We start from the raw sequence: 22,464 nt of genomic DNA on the forward strand, positions 1-22,464 counted from the left end.
GATGTTTGCTTGGATTCAGGAATGCTATGTTGATTCCTATTCTCAATTTGGTGCAGGCTTGAAGCCCTGGGTTATGTTCAAGAGGACAACTTGTTCTGGGCAGCCATCTTCTAACATGATGTTTTATCATCTATGTGCAGTTCTAGCTTCTTTGGACTTAACTCCCCATAGCCCTTCCAGAAAAACATTAAAACTGTATGTACTCGCTAGTCTCTCGTGAGTTGTGACAGAAGAGCTGGCCAGATCATACACAAGATTTTTGGTTGTCGAAGATTATATGATACCTTACTTTTATTGATATGAACAACATGTACTCAACAGAAATCACTTTCCAAGGGGTTAGGCTAAAGCTTGTGAAGCTGGTAGCCATCGACATTTACACACATCCTTGAGCAAGGCAGTTAACCCACAACAACAACAATTGCGCCCCGGGTGCTGATGGCGTGGATTAAGGCAGCCCCCCGCACCCATCTGATTCAGAGGGGTTGGGTTAAATGCGGAAGACACATTTCAGTTGTGAAGGTATCCCCCTTTACCTTTCCCCAGAGTATTACACATTCACACATAAACACCCATAACGCAGCATTCAAATATTTGATATACTGTCATGATGCTAACATGTGTTGTTCTCTTGCAGGACACTCGGTCCATGCTCTGGACTCTGGGCGGACTTCAACGTTGATTTATTCCGCTGAGCTTTCAATTCCTTATCAGTTCAATCCCAAAGGCTCAGATACGGAACAATGTGTGCATTGGAGGAAACATGGTATATCGTAACAGAGGTTAACATTTAAATAGACTCGCTGGCCAGCACGGATGCGAGATTTGGTTCTGGGTGTCGAGATTAGAAGAAAATAATTTATTCACAGTACATCATGTTAGTTTATCCAGTTCCATGGTTCAAAGTGATCATTTCTGGGTCAAAAACTGGGTCCTTGAGCCGTTGCTCCTCTAAGTCTCATAGTCTTTTTTGAAACATACTTTCTGTTATTGAGATAAGACAGTGAATAGGAGACAAGAAAGATAGCAAGTCAGAAGGGCAGTGGGTTGGATTCGAACCCATGCCAACTCTGGTAGCCTAGGCCAATACTTCTCAAACCTCTCCTCGGGAACCCCCAGACGTTTCACAATTTTGTTGTAGCCCTTACTAGCTCACACGATTCACCTAGTCAAGTGCATGTTGATTAGTTGACAAGTTGAATCAGGTGTGCTAGCTCTGGAATAGATCAAATACATGGAACGTCTGGGGGTCCCTGAAGAGAGGTTTGAGAACCACTGGCCTATGCACTTAGCGCTGCACCACCCAGGCCACTACGTTTCATAGTCCTCCTCCAGGTCCAGATGGCTGAGACTGTGGGAGGGGATGTAGACAGATTTACTCTTCTTTTTGCTTTTCTTCTTCTGCTGTCTTGGGTCCTGAGCCCCGGCCAGAGAGAGGTAAGAGGCGATGCTGTTCCTGACTCCATAGCTCACCATGTTGTCCCTGTTCTGCTGCCCCTGGGGAGCCCCTGCACTGATCAGATCTTTGCTGTTGAGAGAGACGGACAGACAGAGCGAGAGAGGTGATTAGAACATGTTTGAGCCAATCATCATCAGGATTCAGGATGCAGTCACATCTGCCATGTTTTCCATTGGCCAAGTCAAAAGCAGGACTACAATTTGATTGTAGAGACCTGAGAGCTAGAACGAATGATACTCTAAACTACTGAACTACGAGTCCGTACCGGTCTACTTTCTTCCAGTCAAAGTTGTTGCGGCGCATCACTACAGGGGGTGGCTGAGGGGTGGTGTCGAGGAGGTTGGCGTTCCCACAGAGACACGGGCCAGTGAGAACACAGCACAGCCCATCTGCAGAGTCTAGGAGATCAGAGATGGACTGTGTTAGACACAGATATTCCCTGTGTTAGACACAGACATATACCCATCCACATACACTATGTACTGAAATGTACAAACGCTCGTGACATGAACATAACCACACACACACACACACACACACACACACACCTGCCATTTGAAAACATTCATGTTACAGTCAATATGAAAGACCTAGCCTCAGTAAAAAAATATGTCCAAATGGTCATCAGCAACAAAACCATCACTTCCTCTTTTGTTCTCAGTGTGTACTCTAGGCCAAAGCACAGCGGAACGATAGCAAGCATCTGATAAGAAGAAAGCGATTTAAAAATGCTTGAGGTTATTTTCAGTGTGTCTGTCTCTGTTTTAGACTCACCAGAGTAGTGGTTGACCATCTCTTCCAGGCACTGGAAGGTCAGACGAGGAGAGATATAGTACCAGCTGTTTTCCAAGCGATAGATTTTATAGTGCTCGATGGATCTGTGCTTTACAGACATGGAGTAGACACCTGCACATATAATACACAGACATTGTCACACCCTGATCTGTTTCACCTGTCTTGTGCTTATCTCCACCCCCCACCAGGTGTCTCCCATTTGTTCCCATTATCCCCTGTGTATTTATTCCAGTGTTTTCTGTCTGCCTGTTGCCAGTTTGTCTTGTCTCGTCAAATCTACCAGCGTGTTGTTCCGTATGCCTGTTTTTTTTCTAGTCCTCCCGGTTCCGACCTTTTCTGCCTGCCCTGACACTGAGCCCGCCTGCCGCCCTGTACCTTTTGGAATCAGACCTGGTTTACGAACTTCTGCCTGTCCTCGACCTGCCTCTTGCCTGCCCCTAGTATTTTAATAAATATCGGAGACTCTAACCATCTGACTCCTGTGTCTGCATCTGGGTCTCATCCTGTGTCCTTATAGATGTAATATCTTAATTTGAGCCAGTTTGCTACAGCAGGAAATAATACTGCAGCAACAGGAAATATGAATGATTATGTGGATTATAATTAATGGACATTTTTGTAGGGGTTGATACATTGTTCGTAAGGGAAAATCAAGTCTAAAATGTCAAAGTGGAAATGACAAACTACGGAAGCCTTTTTTAACCTCAAATACACTACAAGTTTGAAAGTTATCCTGCAACAGGGTGATCAAATGAAGATCCTACATCTGTAGGCCTAGATAGATCCTGATAGATACCCATGTCCTCTCATCTTACCGACTTCCTGTATAACTTGGTAGGGCTTGAAAAAGTAATGGACTCACCTCTCTGCTGGGTGCTCTCTCTGATCATGAAGGATCCCACTCTGTTTCCAGGGAGACGAAGTAACTCCTCTGCCTTCTGCCTTGCCACTCCCTCAAACAGCCATCTTAGAACACACATTTACATACTGTATGATATACAGTAGGCATATGATATATTATGATATGATGTGATAGTTTTTCTGATTGGGATGAACTAATTTATTATTTAATTCTATTGACACTTACGATGGTCTTTAGGAAGAAACATTTTAGACTCTATATGATTCTTGGTAGACTGAATGTTATGCAGTGGGAGACAGCAGTGCTTACCCATGGTAGACTTTGGCGACATGGTTATTAGGGATGTAGTTCTCCCTTCCTGATTGGCCAGACCGGACTCTCCACCAGTTACCTTCCCTAAAGAACACGCACACATTAAAAGCGGAACTGTGACTGAACAAACTCTGAAATTGTAGTTCTCCATATTGTATTAAAGCTGCAAGACAATAATGCTATGCATCTAATTTCCCCCAATGTGTTCATTCTCTATCGTGCATGTTATTGCTTGCACAGTTTTGTATAGTAATGTCGCACTGATGTAAGCTAGCTTGCATGGCTTTGTATTGTATTTTGGTTTGCACTGTGGCTGGCTGGGAGTTTTTCTGTGTTGTCCTGTGTCATCTTGGTATCTCTGTCTATAACACAGGAGGCTGCTGAGGGGACAACGGCTCATAATAGTATCCGGAATGGAGAAAATGGAATGGCATCAAACACCTGGAAACCATGTATTTGATTCCATTCCACTAATTCTGCTCCAGTTATTACCACTAGCCCATTCTCCCCAATTAAGGTGCCACCAACCTCCTGTGGTCTGTAACTGTGCATCTATCAATTTCTGCTCTAGGAAGCTTTAGTACATGTATGTGCAGACTACGGGTTTATACAGTAATTGCTCTCACAGACAGACAAAGTGTCGACTGTACTTACTGAGACAAGACCCTCAGCTTCTCTCCCATCCTGAAGATCGGCTCACTGATGTCTGGAAAAGGATAGTCATGGAGAACGACAAGTGTGTCGTCTTCTCCTGCTCAGGAACCACCGATGTTTCACAATTAGATCAACATTAACATTAGCAGAGGCATCATTTAGCGACACAAGGGAAATAATTGTATTTTACTTCTAATTGACTTCCAAGTGAACGATATCAAACATGTAGACACTTTGGTAAAGAGTATGTTGACTGAAATCCTAGTATTGTAGTGTGATCATCATATCTGTTAAAGCCTCATCACATTATATTTACATTATGATATAGCAAATAATTACCCTTTAGTGCACTGTCATGGTAGTTTGCATTTGTTTCGTTCCTATTTTCCCCCATCACATTCCCCATAGTGGCACTCCAATGGGTTCAAGCTCTGAAGACAGACAGACAGACAACATACAGTAGCTATTCATCAAGTCATATCGAGACGCATACTTCCTACTATTGCTGGCCAGTGAAGCCATTGTCCCTGTGTGTGTGTGTGTGTGTGTGTCTCTGTGTGTGTGTGTGTGTGTCTCTGTGTGTGTGTGTGTGTGTGTGTCTGTGTCTGTGTCTGTGTCTGTGTGTGTGTCTGTGTCTGTGTCTGTGTCTGTGTCTGTGTCTGTGTCTGTGTCTGTGTGTGTGTGTGTGTGTGTGTGTGTGTGTGTGTGTGTGTGTGTGTGTGTGTGTGTGTGTGTGTGTGTGTGTGTGTGTGTGTGTGTGTTGTAACTTCCTACTAACGGCCACAACGCTATCTGGACCAGGACACACACAGTTGAATGGGGAAGTTGAGGACAGACTCTGTTTCTCGTGCTCTGCACAACTCTCCATACTACCCTTTCTTTCCTCTTTCTAAATCAATACTTATGTTACACAATGTGAAGGTCCACTTGTTTGGCTTTCACCCATAACCCAATGTACTGGGGAATTCTGATCAAATTCAGCTTTTCCAGGTTTCTATCTAGCCTATCCAGTATTCCATAGCTTCACATTATGGAGTGGGCTCCGTAGTAAACTGGAGTAGCAGGGATTGACATTAAGGGTTGCCCTATTGCCCGGCGCAAGTGACTTGAGCAGTTGCGCATGTTGAGCCTGCTCTGAGGTTGCCCCATTGGAAAGGTTTTTCTTTTTACTGATAACAACCAAAATGATAAGAATTCCAGTAGTCAAGTCTTTCTGGTCAACCCCCCTCCACCCCCATCCCTATCCAAAATAAATACACACCCTATTAAATAATAGGCCATATTAGTAAAACTGTAGTAGCCAATAGTCCCTCTGCTGAGAAGAGAACATAGGAAACAGAGGCACAGTGGAAACAATCAGAAGATAATATACTACATGACCAAAAGTATGTGGACACCTGCTTGTCGAACATGTCATTCCAAAATCACGGACATTAATATGGAGTTGGTCCCCCCTTTGCTGCTATAACAGCCTCCACTCTTCTGGGAAGGCTTTCCACTAGATGTTGGACCATTGCTGCCGGGACTTGCTTCCTTTCAGCCACAAGAGCATAAGTGAGGTCGGGCACTGTTGTTAGGCGATTAGGCCTGGCTCGCAGTCGGCGTTCCAATTCATCCCAAAGGTGTTCGATGGGGTTGAGGTCAGGGATCTGTGCAGGCTAGGCAAGTTCTTCCACACCAATCTCGACAAACCATTTCTGTATGGACCTCGCTTTGTGCATGGGGGCATTGTCATGCTGAGACAGGAAAGGGCCTTCTCCAAACTGTTGCCACAAAGTTGGAAGCACAGAATCATCTAGAATGTAATTGTATGCTGTAGCGTTAAGATTTCCTTTCACTGGAATTAAGGGGCCTAGCCCAAACGATGAAAAACAGCCCCAGACCATTATTCCTCCTCCACCAAACTTTACAGTTGGCACTATGCATTGGGGCAGGTAGCGTTCTTCTGGCATCCGCCAAACCCAGATTTGTCCGTCGGGCTGCCAGATGGTGAAATGGGATTCATCACTCCAGAAAACGCGTTTCCACTGCTCCAGAGTCCAATGGCTGCAAGCTTTACACTACTCCAGCCGATGCTTAGCATTGCGCATGGTGATCTTAGGCTTGTGTGTGGCTGCTCGGCTATGGAAACCCATTTCATGAAGCTCCAGACGAACAGTTATTGTGCTGACGTTGATTCCAGAGGCAGTTTGGAAATCGGTGGTGAGTGTTGCAATCGAGGACAGACGATTTTTTACACGCTACGCACTTCAGCACTTGGCGGCCCCGAAAGGTGGCATCCCATGACTTTGCCACGTTGAAAGTCACTGAGCTCTTTAATAAGGCCATTCTACTGGCAATGTTTGGAGATTGCATGGCTGTGTGCTCGATTTTATACACCTGTCAGCAACTGGTGTGGCTGAAATAGCCGAATCCACAAATTTGAAGGGGTGTCCACATACTTTTGTGTATATAGTGTATCTTGGTTAATTTGGATGATATGATAGCAAGTATTTCTCATGCTGTGCATCAATGCTATTTATAGTCAGAGTAAAAAAGTATATTTGGACATATGTGACTAGCAGTAATTGTCAGAAATAACTTATGGCTAAATTACCAGTGGTGGAAAAAGTACCCAATTGTCAGACTCAAGTAAAAGTGAAAGTCACCCAGTAAAATACTATTTGAATAAAAGTCTAAAAGTATTTGGTTTTAAATATACTTAAGTATCAAAAGTAAAAGTATAAATCATTTCAAATTCCTTATATTAAGCAAACCAGAAGGCACCATTTTCTTGTTTTTTAAATTTACAAATAGCCAGGGGCACGCTCTATCACTCAGACATAATTTGCAAACGAAGCATGTGTGAAGTGAGTCCGCCAGATCAGAGGCAGTAGGGATGACTAGGGATGTTCTCTTGATAATTATAATATTTTGCTGTCCTCCTGAGCATTCAACATGTAACTAGTACTTTTGGGTGTCAGGGAAAATGTATGGAGTAAAAAGTACATCATTTTCTTTAGGAATGTAGTGAAGTAAAAATAAAAGTTGTCAAAAATATAAATACTCAAGTAAAGTACAGATACTCCAAAAAACTACTTAAGTAATACTTTCAAGCATTTTTACTTAAATACTTTACACCACTGTAAATTACCTTTTAAAATGTGTGTTGTTACTACTACAGCACATATTTAAAGCACAGATATATAGGCTTGTAACACTTTTACCATACACATACTGCAATAAATGTGTGACATAGCCTGCATAACTCACCTAACTGCTCCTGAGTTCTTTGGAGTTGTCAGGCTTGGAGGGCAAGTAGCAGGGGATCCTTGTTGAACATGTTCTTTGGCTCTGTGTGTTGGAGATCAGCCAGAGGGAGCATGTCAACTACACTGATATATTGTTACTAATGACCGTCAGAGTTTCACAGTTCACACCCTCAACTGATGCACTGTCACAGTGAGGCAAGAGCACTTCCTCTGGCCACACACACAGTCACAACACAAGCCACTGGTTGGGCTCACACACATTGACCGAGTTCCAAAGTATCAAATATGTGATGCATTGTGTTTAAATTGTGAAACAGAGCAAAAGACATATGAGAATGTTCCCGTTCACAGGAAAGAACTAAGAGAACGTACTAACTAAAAGTACCTGCTGGTTTTAGCGTTTAGAAATGACCAAAAGAAGCAGGGTTATTTCCAAGCAAATATTTTTGCTGTAAGCATCACATACTTAGCTTAAATAAAATTGCTTTGAACTACATAGACAGTAATTTCCTTACAATAAGTGAACAGTTAAAAGTAGGACTCTAGCCACCTCCAGATCTTATTACTGCCGAATATTTGCCTATCTTGTCTGGTCATAAGAAGGATACTCCAGGGTCACCTTCTAAAATGTCCCAAAGCATTTAATAATTTCAACAATGAAATGCTGGACAGGGGTCAGCTACCTGCAGTTGCTAGATGTGTTTATTTTGGCCCTATGTTGTCTTCCTTTTTAGCTATACTGAACAAAAAAATTAACGCAACATGCAACAATTTCAAAGATTTTACTGAGTTACAGTTCATAGAAGGAAATCAGTCAATTGAAATAAATTCATTAGGCCCTAAGCTATGGATTTCACATGACTGGGCAGGGGCGCAGACATGGGTGAGCCTGGGAGGGAATAGGCCCACCCACTTGGAAGCCAGGCCCATCCAATGGGGAGCCAGGTCCAGCCAACCAGAATTAGTTTTTCCACACACAAGGGCTTTATTACAGACAGAAATAGTCCTCAGTGACCTTTTATTGTCCCCAGCACAAGGTGCACATGGGTAATGATCATGCTGTTAAATGGCTGCTGCAGGCTGCAAGCTATTTTCCCCAATAGCACTGTGGTTAAATGGCTAGCTGCTCTGAGCTATTTTTCCCAATAGCACTGTGGTGAAATGGCTAGCTGCTGCAAGCTATTTTTTCCAAATAGCACTGTGGTTATATGGCTAGCTGCTGCATCGGCCTCTGACATCATTACCTGTCAAAGAAATAAAGAAAAAGTATAAACGATGTTGTGGCAGAGTTGAGGGTTTATGTAGCATTATTTTTGTACTGCTCTTTGCATCCAAGCATTCAGCAAAGTAGAGGTGACGTGTCCACTCTCTTGCCTGGCCACTATGTTAAGAATTAAAAGTGTTGAAGCATAAAAGAGGAGGGTAGAAAGGCCTTAACATGAGAGGAGAAAGTAAGGAAGGTAAGGTAAGGTAGTAAGGAAAGTAAGTAAGGAGAGGAGGGACTGAGGGTAGGAGATAGAGAAAGTCATGGTGGGAGAGAGCGAGCAATGATGCCAGCACAAACATATTGAAGGGGCAGCTAACAAAGAGGGCTCTGACTCCGTGTGTGTGGTCAGTGTTGCGTTTTAAGAGCAAAACCTTTAAGGAAACAGAATCACAACATGTTTATTGTATACATCACCACTGTCTTGAAGTCTCTTTCCATCCTTCCATGTTACTTTTAGCAAAGCCCTATAGTTCTCCACTCCACAACAAAGAGTCATTTCTACCTCTCTACTGATGGTTTTAATACCAGAGTCTGTGGATCTACCCTTTCCTCCTAGACTGTCTGTCTTCTTATCAGCCCAACAGGCCTGTTGTAGATTAAGCTGTAGAATGGAGAGAGCTTCTTAAACAGTGTGTCACAGATTATCGGTACCCACAAATAGGATACAGGTCTACTCTTTGGATATGTAACACGTGTTTGTGTATGAAGTAGTCACGTGCACATTTTTCTGTGTAGAACTTCTCACTGCGCTGGAATGTTTTATTTTTTTTTACCCCAGTAACCGTTTTTGATTAAATATGGCGCCTTGTTTTTGCCAAAAATTGTGTAAATGTGAAACTGATGTGAGGTATTAGCTTTTAACAGAGGTATATAGATGATATCTATATGAAGTAGGCCTAAATAATAAGTATCTACAGTGGCTTGCGAAAGTATTCACCCCCCTTGGCATTTTTCCTATTTTGTTGCCTTACAACCTGGAATTAAAATTTATTTTGGGGGGGTTTGTATCATTTGATTTACACAACATACCTACCACTTTGAAGATGCAAACATTTTGGGGGGTGAAACAAACAAAAAATAAGACAAAAAAACAGAAAACTTGAGCGTGCATAACCCCCCAAAGCCACCTTTTGCAGCAATTACAGCTGCAAGTCTCTTGGGATATGTCTCTATAAGCTTGGCACATCTAGCCACTGGGATTTCTGCCCATTCTTCAAGGCAAAACTGCTCCAGCTCCTTCAAGTTGGATGGGTTCCGCTGGTTAACAGTAATCTTTAAGGCATACCACAGATTCTCAATTGGATTGAGGTCTGGGCTTTAACTAGGCCATTCCAAGACATTCAAATGTTTCCCCTTAAACCACTCGAGTGTTGCTTTAGCAGTATGCTTAGGTCATTGTCCTGCTGCAAGGTGAACCTCCGTCCCAGTCTCAAATCTCTGGAAGACTGAAACAGGTTTCCCTCAAGAATTTGCCTGTATTTAGCGCCATCCATCATTCCTTCAATTCTGACCAGTTTCCCAGTTCCTGCCAATGAAAAACATCCCCACAGCATGATGCTGCCACCACCATGCTTCACTGTGGGGATGGTGTTCTCGGGGTGATGAGAGGTGTTGGGTTTGCGCCAGACATAGCGCTTTCCTTGATGGCCAAAAAGCTAAATTTTAGTCTCATCTGACCGAGTACCTTCTTCCACATGATTTAATGGTGCTCAATGTTGTGGATGTTGATGATGATGTTGATGGGATGTTCAAAGTTTCTGATATTTTTTTATAACCCAACCCTGATCTGTACTTCTCCACAACTTTGTCCCTGACATGTTTGGAGAGCTCCTTGGTCTTCATGTTGTCGCTTGCTTGGTGGTGCCCCTTGCTTAGTTGTGTTGCAGACTCTGGGGCCTTTCAGAACAGGTGTATATATACTGAGATCATGTGACAGATCATGTGACACTTAGATTGCACAAAGGTGGAATTTATTTACCTAATTATGTGACTTCTGAAGGTAATTGGTTGCACCAGATCTTATTTAGGGGCTTCATAGCAAAGGGGGTGAATACATATGCACTCACCACTTTTCCGTTATTTATTTTTAAATTATTTTTTTCATTTCACTTCTCCAATTTGGACTATTTTGTGTATGTCCATTACATGAAATCCAAATAAAAATCCATTTAAATTACAGGTTGTAATGCAACAAAATAGGAAAAACGCCAAGGGGGATGAATACTTTTGCAAGGCACTGTATAGTTCACACACAACAAACTTGGATATGTCCATTTGAAACCATCAAATTTACATTTTAGCAGACGCTCTTATCCAGAGTAAGTTAGTAAGTGCATACATTATTTTTTTATTTTATATACTGGCCACTGTGGGAATCAAACCCATAACCCTGGCATTGCAAACGCCATGCTCTACCAACTGAGCTACATCCCTGCCGGCCATTCCCTCCCCTACCCTGGGCCAATTGTGCGCCACTCCATGGGTCTCCTGGTCACGGCCGGCTACGACAGAGCCTGGATTCGAACCAGGATCTCTAGTGGCACCTAATTATGTGGATATATTGAAGCAACATCTCAAGACATCAGTCAGGAAGTTAAAGCTTGGTTGCAAATGGGTCTTCCAAATGGACAATGACCCCAAAGTTGTGGCAAAATGGCTTAAGGACAACAAAGTCAAGGTATTGGAGTGGCCATCGCAAAGCCCTCACCTCAATCATATAGAAAATTTGTGGGCAGAACTGAAAAAGTGTGTGCAAGCAAGGAGGCCTACAAACCTGACTCAGTTACAACAGCTCTGTCAGGAGGAATGAGCCACAATTCACCCAACGTATTGTGGGAAGCTTGTGGAAGGCTACCCAAAACGTTTGACCCAAGTTAAACAATTTAAAGGCAATGCTACCAAATACTAATTGAGTGTATGTAAACTTCTGACTCACTGGGAATGTGATGAAAGAAATAAAAGCTGACATTTACAAAATAGCCTCCAACACTCTACTCAGCAAATTGGATGTAGTCTATCACAGTGCCATCCGTTTTGTCTCCAAAGCCCCATACACTACCCACCACTGTGACCTGTACGCTCTTGTTGGCTGGTCCTCACTACATGTTCGTCGTCAAACCCACTGGCTCCAGGCCATCTATAAATCACTGCTAGGCAAATCCCCGCCTTATCTTAGCTCATTGGTCACCATAGCAGCACCCACCCGTAGTCTGCGCTCCAGCAGGTATATCTCACTGGTCATTCCCAAAGCCAACACCTCCTTTGGCCGCCATTCCTTCCAGTTCTCTGCTGCCAATGACTGGAACGAATTGCAAAAATCTCTGAAGCTGGAGACTCTTATCTCCCTCACTAACTTTAAGCATCAGTTGTCAGAGCACCTTACCGATCACTGCACCTGTACACAGCCCATCTGAAATTAGCCCACCCAACTACCTCATCCCTATATTGTTATTTATTTTGCTCTTTTGCACCCCAGTATCTCTATTTGCACATAATCTCTTGCACATCTAGCATTCCAGTGTTAATACTATTGTAATTATTTTGCACTATAGCCTATTTATTGCCTTACCTCCATAACTTGCTACATTTGCACACACTGTATATATATTTTCTGTTGTATTTTTGACTTAATGTTTTTTTTACCCCATATGTAACTCTGTGTTGTTGTTTTTATCGCACTGCTTTGCTTTATCTTGGCCAGGTCGCAGTTGTAAATGAGAACTTGTTCTCAACTGGCTTACCTGGTTAAATAAAGGTTAAATAAAAATAAATAACAAATAAATGATCTCTAATATTATCCTGACATTTCACATTCTTAAAATAAAGTGGTGATCCTAACTGACCTAAAACAGGGAAGTTTTACTAGGATTAAATGTCAGGAATTGTGAAAAACTGAGTTTAAATGTAAACTTCCGACTTCAACTGTATATGGACAAGCAATGACAGAGCAGCATGGACTAAGATACAGTAGACTATTATAGAATAGAATACAGTATATCAATGTGAGATGAGTAGTGCAAGATACTGTATGTAAACATTATTAAAGTGGCTAGTGTCTTGCTCTGTTGACACCTTCCTGCCTCTTTATTGGAGGATAGATGGCCCTTACATTTCTATTGAGCCTTTTGTCTATAGTTATGTCAAAGACGGCTCACAGAGTCTTTGAAAGTAAACTGAGCTTCATTTGACTTTATAACTCGTCATTATCTAAGATCGTGGAATTCATGAAGTTTTGGAAGTTGTTTTGGAATTTGAGATACTTGTATTGCCTCGAGGGAGAGGAGAGACTCACTATAGCATAGAGCAGAAGTTGGCAGGTATTGGTTTGATGCTGGTTGAGTGTGGGACTGCAGCAGGCTCTATCTGGTTTCCTGCACATGTGTGAGGACTGAGGTTAGAGACACTGTGTGATATATGAACGTACCACAGACTGAGGCTTTAAGGTCTTACAACACAGCTCATCTCTTCACCTTCAGCAGTTATTTGGGTTCCCTTCAACAAATGTTTCAAAACCCAAAGCAGTAGAGCGCCGATAGAAAGAATATCCACCATATTATTGACAGTGTAAAATGCTCATGTGATTTCCCATGGTCTACCCAATATAGGTTATCAATAACCCTTGTTTTCTGAATGAATTCTCATTTTTAACATCTTTATTTTCTCCTTTGGATAATAAAAACTAAAAAACACAACGACACAGGCTCATATCCAAGTAGTTCAAGAGGTGGGGCCAGGTGCCGGGTGTCACTGTTGTGGTCAATAGGAAGGAAACGTTCATTGTGGTCTGAAACTAAAATAAACTGGGCAATAAGCTAACATTTTTTGTCAGGGAGTTAAATGGTGCTTTGTTTGTTTACTCCATGGTTGAGAGATTCTGGTATGTTTAATTGGTTTGGATATATTCAATAGTAGGGGTGTAACAGTTCACCAAATCCACGGTTCGGTACGTATTGTTGTTTTGGGGTCACAGTTCAGTTTTGGTATAGCGGAAAATGAAATGCCAACAGTTACTGTAGTTCATTTTTGTTTTGGCAAAAGATGTAAAAGTAACCCAGGAATAGATCATGACCATATAATGTAGGGCCCTATAAAATAAGTTTTATTTTTAGCTAAATTCCATTTTGTTCTGTTCAGATTTTCCCTGTTTTTCAGGTTCTCACTATCAAAATCACACTTTTTTAAATAGAAAAACAACAGTATTGGAGGTTCTAAGTCAACAACAATGCTTTAACCACACCAGGAGACCATTTTTGAGGTCTGGGAAAAATCTAAGACATTTTCATTTTTGGGTGTAGATACCCTTTAATTAGGTGCACACCAGCAAGAGCCTTGCTTGGTTAGCAGTGTCTCTGTAGCACACATGTGATTGCAGAGTTTGATAAACAAATCACTACTGGATTGATGCAAATAATCATGATATTATTACTACCAGGTATACATAAACCACTTTGTAGTTAAAATTTAATTGAGATGGTTTTTGGGAGAGCCTTTCCATCTACCAGAAGACGGTTGTCATTAGCATCATCATTAAGGGCTACATAATGGCAGACAAAGTTCACACAGACAGGGGCTTTCCCGCAAAGGAAAATACGAATCACTTATGCATTTTGTTCATGTCTTATCATCTTTGGCAAATTAATTAATGTTCTAATAAATTCAAAACATTTAGTTGATTTCCTACTAAGTTCAATACATTTTGGCTTCTATTGGAAAGCCAAAATGTTCCCAAACTGGAGATTTAAATGTTGATGGAGGATCTGGTTTATCTGCCCCACCACTCGCCATTACACAGACAGAACTACTTCCCAGCTGCACCTCACAAAAGGATAGTTTGAAATGGGCCAGTTAAGATTTGAATTTTGATTAGAACGTGCGCATAGGCTCTAGTTGTTTAAATGGAATAGCCTACAATGTTTCTTTCAGCTCCGATTTTCTCAAGATGCATGCAACGCAGTGAAGGCATAGCCTTTAGGTCTGGTGTTTTTATTTTGTCTATATTGTCGTGTTTACGGTTAGATGGTCTTCTTGTCCTCACAGTGTAAGTTAACATTGGCCTCTTCAGCCTTCAGATGACCCTTGGCTAGCTGAACTAAGTTACTGTACTGTAACATTCGCTGGCTTTAAACTGTACTGTTGTGGCTACACAGACTAGAGGTCTTCACGGATCCACCTGTACCTGAATACCCGAGACCCGATCCGGAACCCGAGCGGGTCCAGGTCCAGAATTCTAAATAGTCACGGGTCTCAGGTGTTATTTTAAAACTGCAATATGTAACTTTTAGGTAACCTGACCAAATTCACATAGAAATGTAAGTTACAGATGTCATTCTCATTGCAAGCAAGTCTAAGAAGCGGTAGATGTGTTCTATGTGCACTATTTCTATGTTTACGTTCTTAAGTTAAATTTTTGTATCTTTTACTGAACACCAGCTTCAAACAGCTGAAAATACAATATTTGTGGTGATTGAAAATATATTTCACAGCGGTTTAGATGGTACAATGATTCTTGTTTTGTCACATAAACTGAAATTTGGCGAACTATTAGAATTTTCGCAACCAGGAAATGGCGGAGCATTTTCTGCATATTAAACCTTTAACTGACTTGTCTGGAAGGACCCATACAGATCCAAACGCGACTGCTGCAGTAGCGAGAGACAGAAATGGTATAATTTATGCTTCTGCCCTTTGCTTTTCACGAAAGTGGCGTGTTGCTTGTTGTTGGCCAATCATAAGTCATCAAAGCAGCAATAGGCTACAGCCATAGAGCCTCCGTGTGGGGCAAGTGTTAGGAGATATCTAATCAATGGAAGATGGAATTAAAATGATGGAATTACTTAAAGGAGAGGATAGGCTACAATGACCAAGAGTCAACAGGTAAGCAGCTACTTTATATTATGAATGGAGTTGTTGTTGTTTGTAACTGTGTAGGATGAGAAAGCACATTAATGCAGCCTCAATTAGCCTAGCTAGTTTAACTAGCTTCTCCCGGTTTGATGCAGTGAAAATAGGTACTACCTAATCATATTGGATGATAAATAACCTAGCTATGGCAGCTATTAGTCTACTATAGCCGAGCCGGCTTGGTTGGTTGCTGTCTTTAGTCTCTTCCTCCCGCCTCCCGCCTCCCTGTTCCCCATGTCACTCGCTCACACTCACAGTAGCCTACACACACAGCATGGCCCCTGCTAGTATTGAAAGCCAAAAGGTTCAAATCGTCTTTACCAGAAGACTACTTAACACTTGTAATTATCATTTTTCACTTGTTTTTTCAAGTGTCAAATGTCATTTTCTTTACATGTTTTTATTCACTTGTCCAGTGTGCATTTACAGGTGATTTGAATGTTTGTAATGATCATTTTTCACTTGCTTTTTTCAAATGTCATTTTCTTTACATGTTTTTTCACTTGTCCAGGGGGGTGGCTAAAGCCACCAGGGGGCGCCACTATATCCAGCCAGCACCCTTCTCCAGCGATATGGGGGAGAGGGCCAGAGAGGGCTGAGGTCGACCAAGGGAGGGGGGGCCGATCCCCGCCCACGGCAACCAGGGGGCGCCAATGCATCCACCCAGCTCCCTTCACCAGGGAGGTTGCCTGACCCCCGCCAGTGGCCACCAGGGGGCGCCACTACATCCAGCCAACTCCCTGCCCCAGGGATATCGGGGTTGAGGGCCAGAGAGAGCTGTGGCCGACCCCCGCCCACAGCCACCAGGGGGCACCACTACATCCAGCCAGCACCCTTCTCCAGCGATATGGGGGAGAGGGCCAGAGAGGGCTGAGGTCGACCAAGGGAGGGGGGGCCGTCCCCCAGAGAGGGGGACCGATCCCCACCCACGGCAACCAGGGGGCACCACTACATCCAGCCAGCACCCTTCTCCAGCGATATGGGGGAGAGGGCCAGAGAGGGCTGGGGCCTACTCAGGGAGGGGGGGCCAACCCCTGCCCGCAGCCATTGACATTTACATTTTAGTCATTTAGCAGACGCTCTTATCCAGAGCGACTTACAGTTAGTGAGTGCATACATAATTGTTTTTTTTGTTTTTTCATAGCCCCTGTGGGAATCGAACCCACAACCCTGGCGTTGCAAACGCCATGCTCTACCAACTGAGCTACATCCCTGCCGGCCAGGGGCGCACTAGATCCGCCCAGCTCCCTGCACCAGAGAAAGGGGGGGAGAGGGCCAGAAAGGGGTGGGGCCAACTCAGGGAAGTGGGGCCAACCCCCGGAGAGGGTGGCCAATCTCTGCCCGCTGCCAAGGCCGCAAGTGGGTGCCACTATATCCAGCCCACTCCCTGCATTAGGGAGATCGGGGGAGAGTGCCGGAGAGGGATATGGCCTACCCAGGGAGAGGGGGCCGAACCCCTGCCCCCGACCGCCAGGTGGCGCCACTACATCCACGCTGCTCTCTGCACCAGGAAGAGGGGGGAGACTGCCAGAGAGGGATGGGCCAACACAAGAAGGGGGGGCCGACCACCGGAGAGGGCCCGACCCCTGCCCGTGGCCACCAGGGTGCGCCACTAAATACACCCAGAGGGCTGGGGCCGGCCCAGAGAGCAGGAGCTGACCTCCGGACATCGGGGGGCCGACCCCCTCTCGCGGCCACTTCATCCAGCCAGCTCCCTGCTCCAAGGAGAAGGGGGGAGAGGGCCCAGTGAGGGGCGGCCAATCCCCGGAAGGGTCCTAACCCCCTGCCTATGGCCTCCAGGGAGCAACACTACATTCAGCCAGCTCCCTGCACGGGCTGGGGAAACCCAGGGGTGGCCGACCCCCACCCACAGTCAAGTCCACCAGGGGGTGCCACTACATCCAGCCAGCTCCCTGCCCCAGCTATAGAGAGAAATAGTTATGGCGTCCTTTTGTCGGCACTAACTCCGCCATGGTTCGTTTGATAGCCTATACGGTAATAAGCAGCGTTTTTGTAGGTTTTTTTCATAATCGACGAAAACAACTTACTTGGTAAATACAGGCTTAGAAAATGTTATTCGCTTTCCTCTGAGAGAATCTACATCAGCTAATGTCATATTTTGTGATTTTTTTCTAAGCATTTATGTATTGAAAAAAAAAGCACAAAGGCTTCATAATTCATAAATGTCATGTTAAATGACTGATATTATCTCATAGAAGAAAACATAAAATATATTCTAAACCCGTCTTAATCTCAGACCTTATTTTCTGTGTTTTGTCATGTCATTTTTCTACCATTATTACATTTACATTTTAGTAATTTAGCAGACGCTCTGGTAATATTTTTCTAAATACATATACTGTAACACATCTCTGGGCTATCTTTTAGCATTTTCCTCACAATAACAGACATTTTCAGCCTTTGTTGGTCTTATTACACCAATATCTATTCCTTTATGGCATTGAAAGATCAATTCAGTTCATCCACATTGAAATGAATGGTGGCCAATTTGAAAATAGGCTGCTGTGACAGATTTTACACTAAATCTATGATGACTCTGTGATGGGTGATTTGAAGGAGTCAGGCGCAGGAGGGTAAATCACAGAATAACAGGATTTATTCTGGAATACAGAGTTACGCAGTAACGTGTCAAAACAGTCCAGTGCGCAAAACAGGCACACTGGAACCAACAAGGCACACCGGGAAAATAACCCGGCAATACAAAATACAAGGAGCTCAACCGAGCTTCACTCTCCTCACAAAACAATCACACACAAAGACAAGGGGGCAGGGGGAACACTTATACAGGTACTGATGAGGGGATATGAACCAGGTGTGTGTAATAAACAAGACAAAACAAATGGAATGATGAGATGAGGAGCGGCAGTGGCTAGAAGGCCGGTGACGACGAACACCAAAGCCTGCCCGAACCAGGAGAGGAGGCAGCCTTGGAGGAAGTCGTGACAGACTCTATTAATTTTGTGTAGTTATCATCTAGGGTACCATGTGATAATAAAGCACATCTCAATACTGCCCATTCTGTCTCAATATACCCCATAATGTACGGCAGGCAGGCGAGGTGAGTAGTCATGCTGTACTTCGCTCCGCAGGTAATATGACACATTACATTACAATGGAACGATTTGATTAGTGTAATGTTAGCTAGCTACATAGTTGTATTTGTATCAAAGATAAAGGTGTAGTATAGAGAAACTATCGAGGTTAGCTAGCCAGCTACATTCGTTCGCAGCGACGCCGTTTTTCAAACAAAGTCAACACAGCAGCCATTGTTAGCTAGCCAACACTACCAGCTAGCAGTACTGTAGCAACTAAATACAATATAATTTTAGCCAGCTACACTCGTTCGCAGCGACGCAGTTTTTCAAACAAAGTCAACACCACAGCCATTGCTAGCTAGCCAACACTACCAGCTAGCAGTACTGTAGCAGCTAAATACAATATAATTTTAGTCAATGAGAATTTTGCAACATAAAGCTTCCCTTCTGAACATTCGAGATGTGTAGTCCACTTGTGTAGCTAGCATGACTGACTTTGTGCTAGCTAGCCAACGTTTAATTATTGCTGCGTTATGAAAGGAACTAGACACGGACACGAATTATCTGTTTAGTGTGTTAACACACTATTGGTAGTTTGTTGTAACCAAGTATTGGTGCTAAACCGTGTGTTATTGGATGCTAGCATGCTAGTTAGCTATGGCGTCATAGGATACGGTGCCCTGGGCGGTTTTCATGGAAGAATACTGTACCAAGTTAGCTAGCTGAATAAAGTAAGTTAGAGTCTATTCCTAGAAACATTGAACCGCTGTAGTTTACAACAATTCTAATTTCTAAAGTGGAAGTTGGGAGAGTTATATTCGGGTGTTTCAGTGAAACAATTATAGTTTCTGAGGTGGAAGTTGGGAGAGTTATATTTGGGAGTTGTGGTGAGGGAGGCCCCGCTCTCTCCTTTCCCAGATGTTTAGCTCATTTCATTCCGATCTCCTCTGCATTATTGTAGCCATTTGCTGCAGCCTGTCAACTATGCCTCTGCCTATCCCTGTTCTCTCCTCTCCGCACAGGCTACACAAACACCTCACACCGCGTGGCTGCTGCCTCTCTAACCTGGTGGTCCCTGCACGCACCACACACCTGGAGTTCCAGGTCTCAGGCAGCCTCTGGAACTGCCGTTCTGCTGCCAACAAGGCAGACTTCATCCCAGCCTATGCTACCCTCCAGTCCCTCGACTTCTTGGCGCTGACGGAAACATGGATTACCACTGAAAACACTGCTACTCCTACTGCTCTCTCCTCGTCTGACCATGTGTTCTCGCATACCCCGAGAGCATCTGGTCAGCGGGGTGGTGGCACAGGAATCCTCATCTCTCCCAAGTGGACATTCTCAATTTTTCCCCTAACCCATCTGTCTATCTCCTCATTTGAATTCCATGCTGTCACAGTCACTAGCCCATTTAAGCTTAATATCCTTGTCATCTATCGCCCTCCAGGTTCCCTTGGAGAGTTCATCAATGAGCTTGACGCCTTGATAAGTTCCTTTCCTGAGGATGGCTCACCCCTCACAGTTTTGGGGGATTTCAACCTCCCTACGTCTACATTTGACTCATTTCTCTCTGCCTCCTTCTTTCCACTCCTCTCCTCTTTTGACCTCACCTTCTCACCGTCCCCCTACTCACAAGGCAGGCAATACGCTTGACCTCATCTTTACTAGATGCTGTTCTTCTACTAATCTCACTGCAACTCCCCTCCATGTCTCCGACCACTACTTTGTATCCTTTTCTCTCTCGCTCTCCTCCAACACTACTCACTCTGCCCCTACACAGATGGTAATGCGCCGCCGCAACCTTCGCTCTCTCTCTCCCGCTACTCTCTCCTCTTCCATCCTATCATCTCTTCCCTCTGCTCAACCCTTCTCCCTCCAATCTCCTGATTCTGCCTCCTCAACCCTCCTCTCCTCCCTTTCTGCATCCTTTGACTCTCTATGTCCCCTATCCTCCCGGCCGGCTCGGTCCTCCCCTCCTGCTCCGTGGCTTGATGACTCATTGCGAGCTCACAGAACAGAGCTCCGGGCAGCTGAGCGGAAATGGAAGAAAACTAGACTCCCTGCGGACCTGGCATCTTTTCACTCCCTCCTCTCTACATTTTCTTCATCTGTTTCTGCAGCTAAGGCCACTTTCTACCACTCTAAATTCCAAGCATCTGCCTCTAACCCTAGGAAGCTCTTTGCCACATTCTCCTCCCTGCTGAATCCTCCTCCCCCCTCCTCCCTCTCTGTGGATGACTCGTCAACCACTTTGAAAAGAAGGTTGACGACATCCGATCCTCGTTTGTTAAGTCAAATGACACTGCTGGTCCTGCTCACACTGCCCTACCCTATGCTTTGACTTCTTTCTCCCCTCTCTCTCCAGATAAAATCTTGCGACTTGTGACTGCAGGCCGCCCAACAACCTGCCCGCTTGACCCTATCCCCTCCTCTCTTCTCCAGACCATCTCCGGTGACCTTCTCCCCTACCTCACCTCGCTGATCAACTCATCCTTGACCGCTGGCTATGTCCCTTCCGTCTTCAAGAGAGTGAGAGTTGCACCCTTTCTCAAAAAACCAACACTCGATCCCTCTGATGTCAACAACTACAGACCAGTATCCCTTCTTTCTTTTCTTTCCAAAACTATTGAGCGTGCCGTCTTTAGCCAACTCTCTTGCTATCTCTCTCAGAATGACCTTCTTGATCCAAACCAGTCAGGTTTCAGGACTGGTCATTCAACTGAGACTGCTCTTCTCTGTGTCACGGAGGCTCTCCGCACTGCTAAAGCTAACTCTCTCTCCTCTGCTCTTGTCCTTCTAGACCTGTCTGCTGCCTTTGATACTGTGAACCATCAGATCCTCCTCTCCACCCTCTCCGAGCTGGGCATCTCCGGCGCGGCTCACTCTTGGATTGCGTCCTACCTGACCGGTCGCTCCTACCAAGTGGCGTGGCGAGAAGCTGTCTCCGCACCACGTGCTCTCACCACTGGTGTCCCCCAGGGCTCAGTTCTAGGCCCTCTCCTATTCTCGCTATACACCAAGTCACTTGGCTCTGTCATATCCTCACATGGCCTCTCCTATCATTGCTACGCTGACGATACACAACTAATCTTCTCCTTTCCCCCTTCTGATAACCAGGTGGCGAATCGCATCTCTGCATGTCTGGCAGACATATCAGTATGGATGAAGGATCACCACCTCAAGCTGAACCTTGGCAAGACGGAGCTGCTCTTCCTCCCGGGGAAGGACTGCCCGTTCCATGATCTCGCCATCACGGTTGACAACTCCGTTGTGTCCTCCTCCCAGAGTGCGAAGAGCCTTGGCATGACCCTGGACAACACCCTGTCGTTCTCCGCTAACATCAAGGCGGTGACCCGATCCTGTAGGTTCATGCTCTACAACATTCGGAGAGTACGACCCTGCCTTACACAGGAAGCGGCACAGGTCCTAATCCAGGCACTTGTCATCTCCCTTCTGGATTACTGCAACTCGCTGTTGGCTGGGCTCCCTGCCTGTGCCATTAAACGCCTACAACTCATCCAGAATGCCGCAGCCCGTCTGGTGTTCAACCTTCCCAAGTTCTCTCACATCACCCCGCTCCTCCACACACTCCACTGGCTTCCAGTTGAAGCTCGCATCTGTTACAAGACCATGGTGCTTGCCTATGGAGCTGTGAGGGGAACGGCACCTCCGTACCTTCAGGCTCTGATCAGTCCCTACACCCAAACGAGGGCATTGCGTTCATCCACCTCTGGCCTGCTGGCTCCCCTTCCTCTGCGGAAGCATAGTTCCCGCTCAGCCCAGTCAAAACTGTTCGCTGCTCTGGCACCCCAATGGTGGAACAAGCTCCCTCACGACGCCAGGACAGCGGAGTCACTCACCACCTTCCGGAGACATTTGAAACCCCACCTCTTTAAGGAATACCTGGG

At 44.6% G+C, this 22,464-nt stretch overlaps 1 protein-coding gene across 1 annotated transcript; it reads right to left on the reverse strand.

Annotated features, from left to right (window-relative positions):
- Window positions 1-256: 256 nt before the first annotated feature.
- On the reverse strand, window positions 257-7,486 carry sla1a (Src like adaptor 1a). Its single transcript, XM_041903720.2, has 8 exons — window positions 7,335-7,486; window positions 4,422-4,513; window positions 4,083-4,179; window positions 3,426-3,512; window positions 3,117-3,220; window positions 2,234-2,365; window positions 1,725-1,857; window positions 257-1,528 (listed from the first exon to the last, which is right to left on the reverse strand). Exons 2-8 carry the CDS (start codon window positions 4,486-4,488, stop codon window positions 1,312-1,314), a joined length of 837 nt encoding a protein of 278 aa, XP_041759654.1. The 5' UTR covers window positions 4,489-4,513; window positions 7,335-7,486; the 3' UTR covers window positions 257-1,311.
- Window positions 7,487-22,464: the final 14,978 nt, after the last annotated feature.

This window comes from Coregonus clupeaformis, chromosome 17, assembly GCF_020615455.1.
Source record: "Coregonus clupeaformis isolate EN_2021a chromosome 17, ASM2061545v1, whole genome shotgun sequence".
NCBI classification, from domain to species: Eukaryota; Metazoa; Chordata; class Actinopteri; order Salmoniformes; family Salmonidae; genus Coregonus; species Coregonus clupeaformis.

What these genes read in the sequence shown, in the direction of transcription:
- sla1a (XM_041903720.2), bottom strand. Translation starts at nt 4,488, where the DNA reads ATGGGGAATGTGATGGGGGAAAATAGGAACGAAACAAATGCAAACTAC. An exon ending in CCATGACAGTGCACTAAAGG is followed by an intron (nt 4,180 to 4,421) that starts GTAATTATTTGC and finishes GTTCCTGAGCAG; the next exon opens with GAGAAGACGACACACTTGTC. An exon ending in GATGGTCAACCACTACTCTG is followed by an intron (nt 1,858 to 2,233) that starts GTGAGTCTAAAA and finishes CTGATCTCCTAG; the next exon opens with ACTCTGCAGATGGGCTGTGC.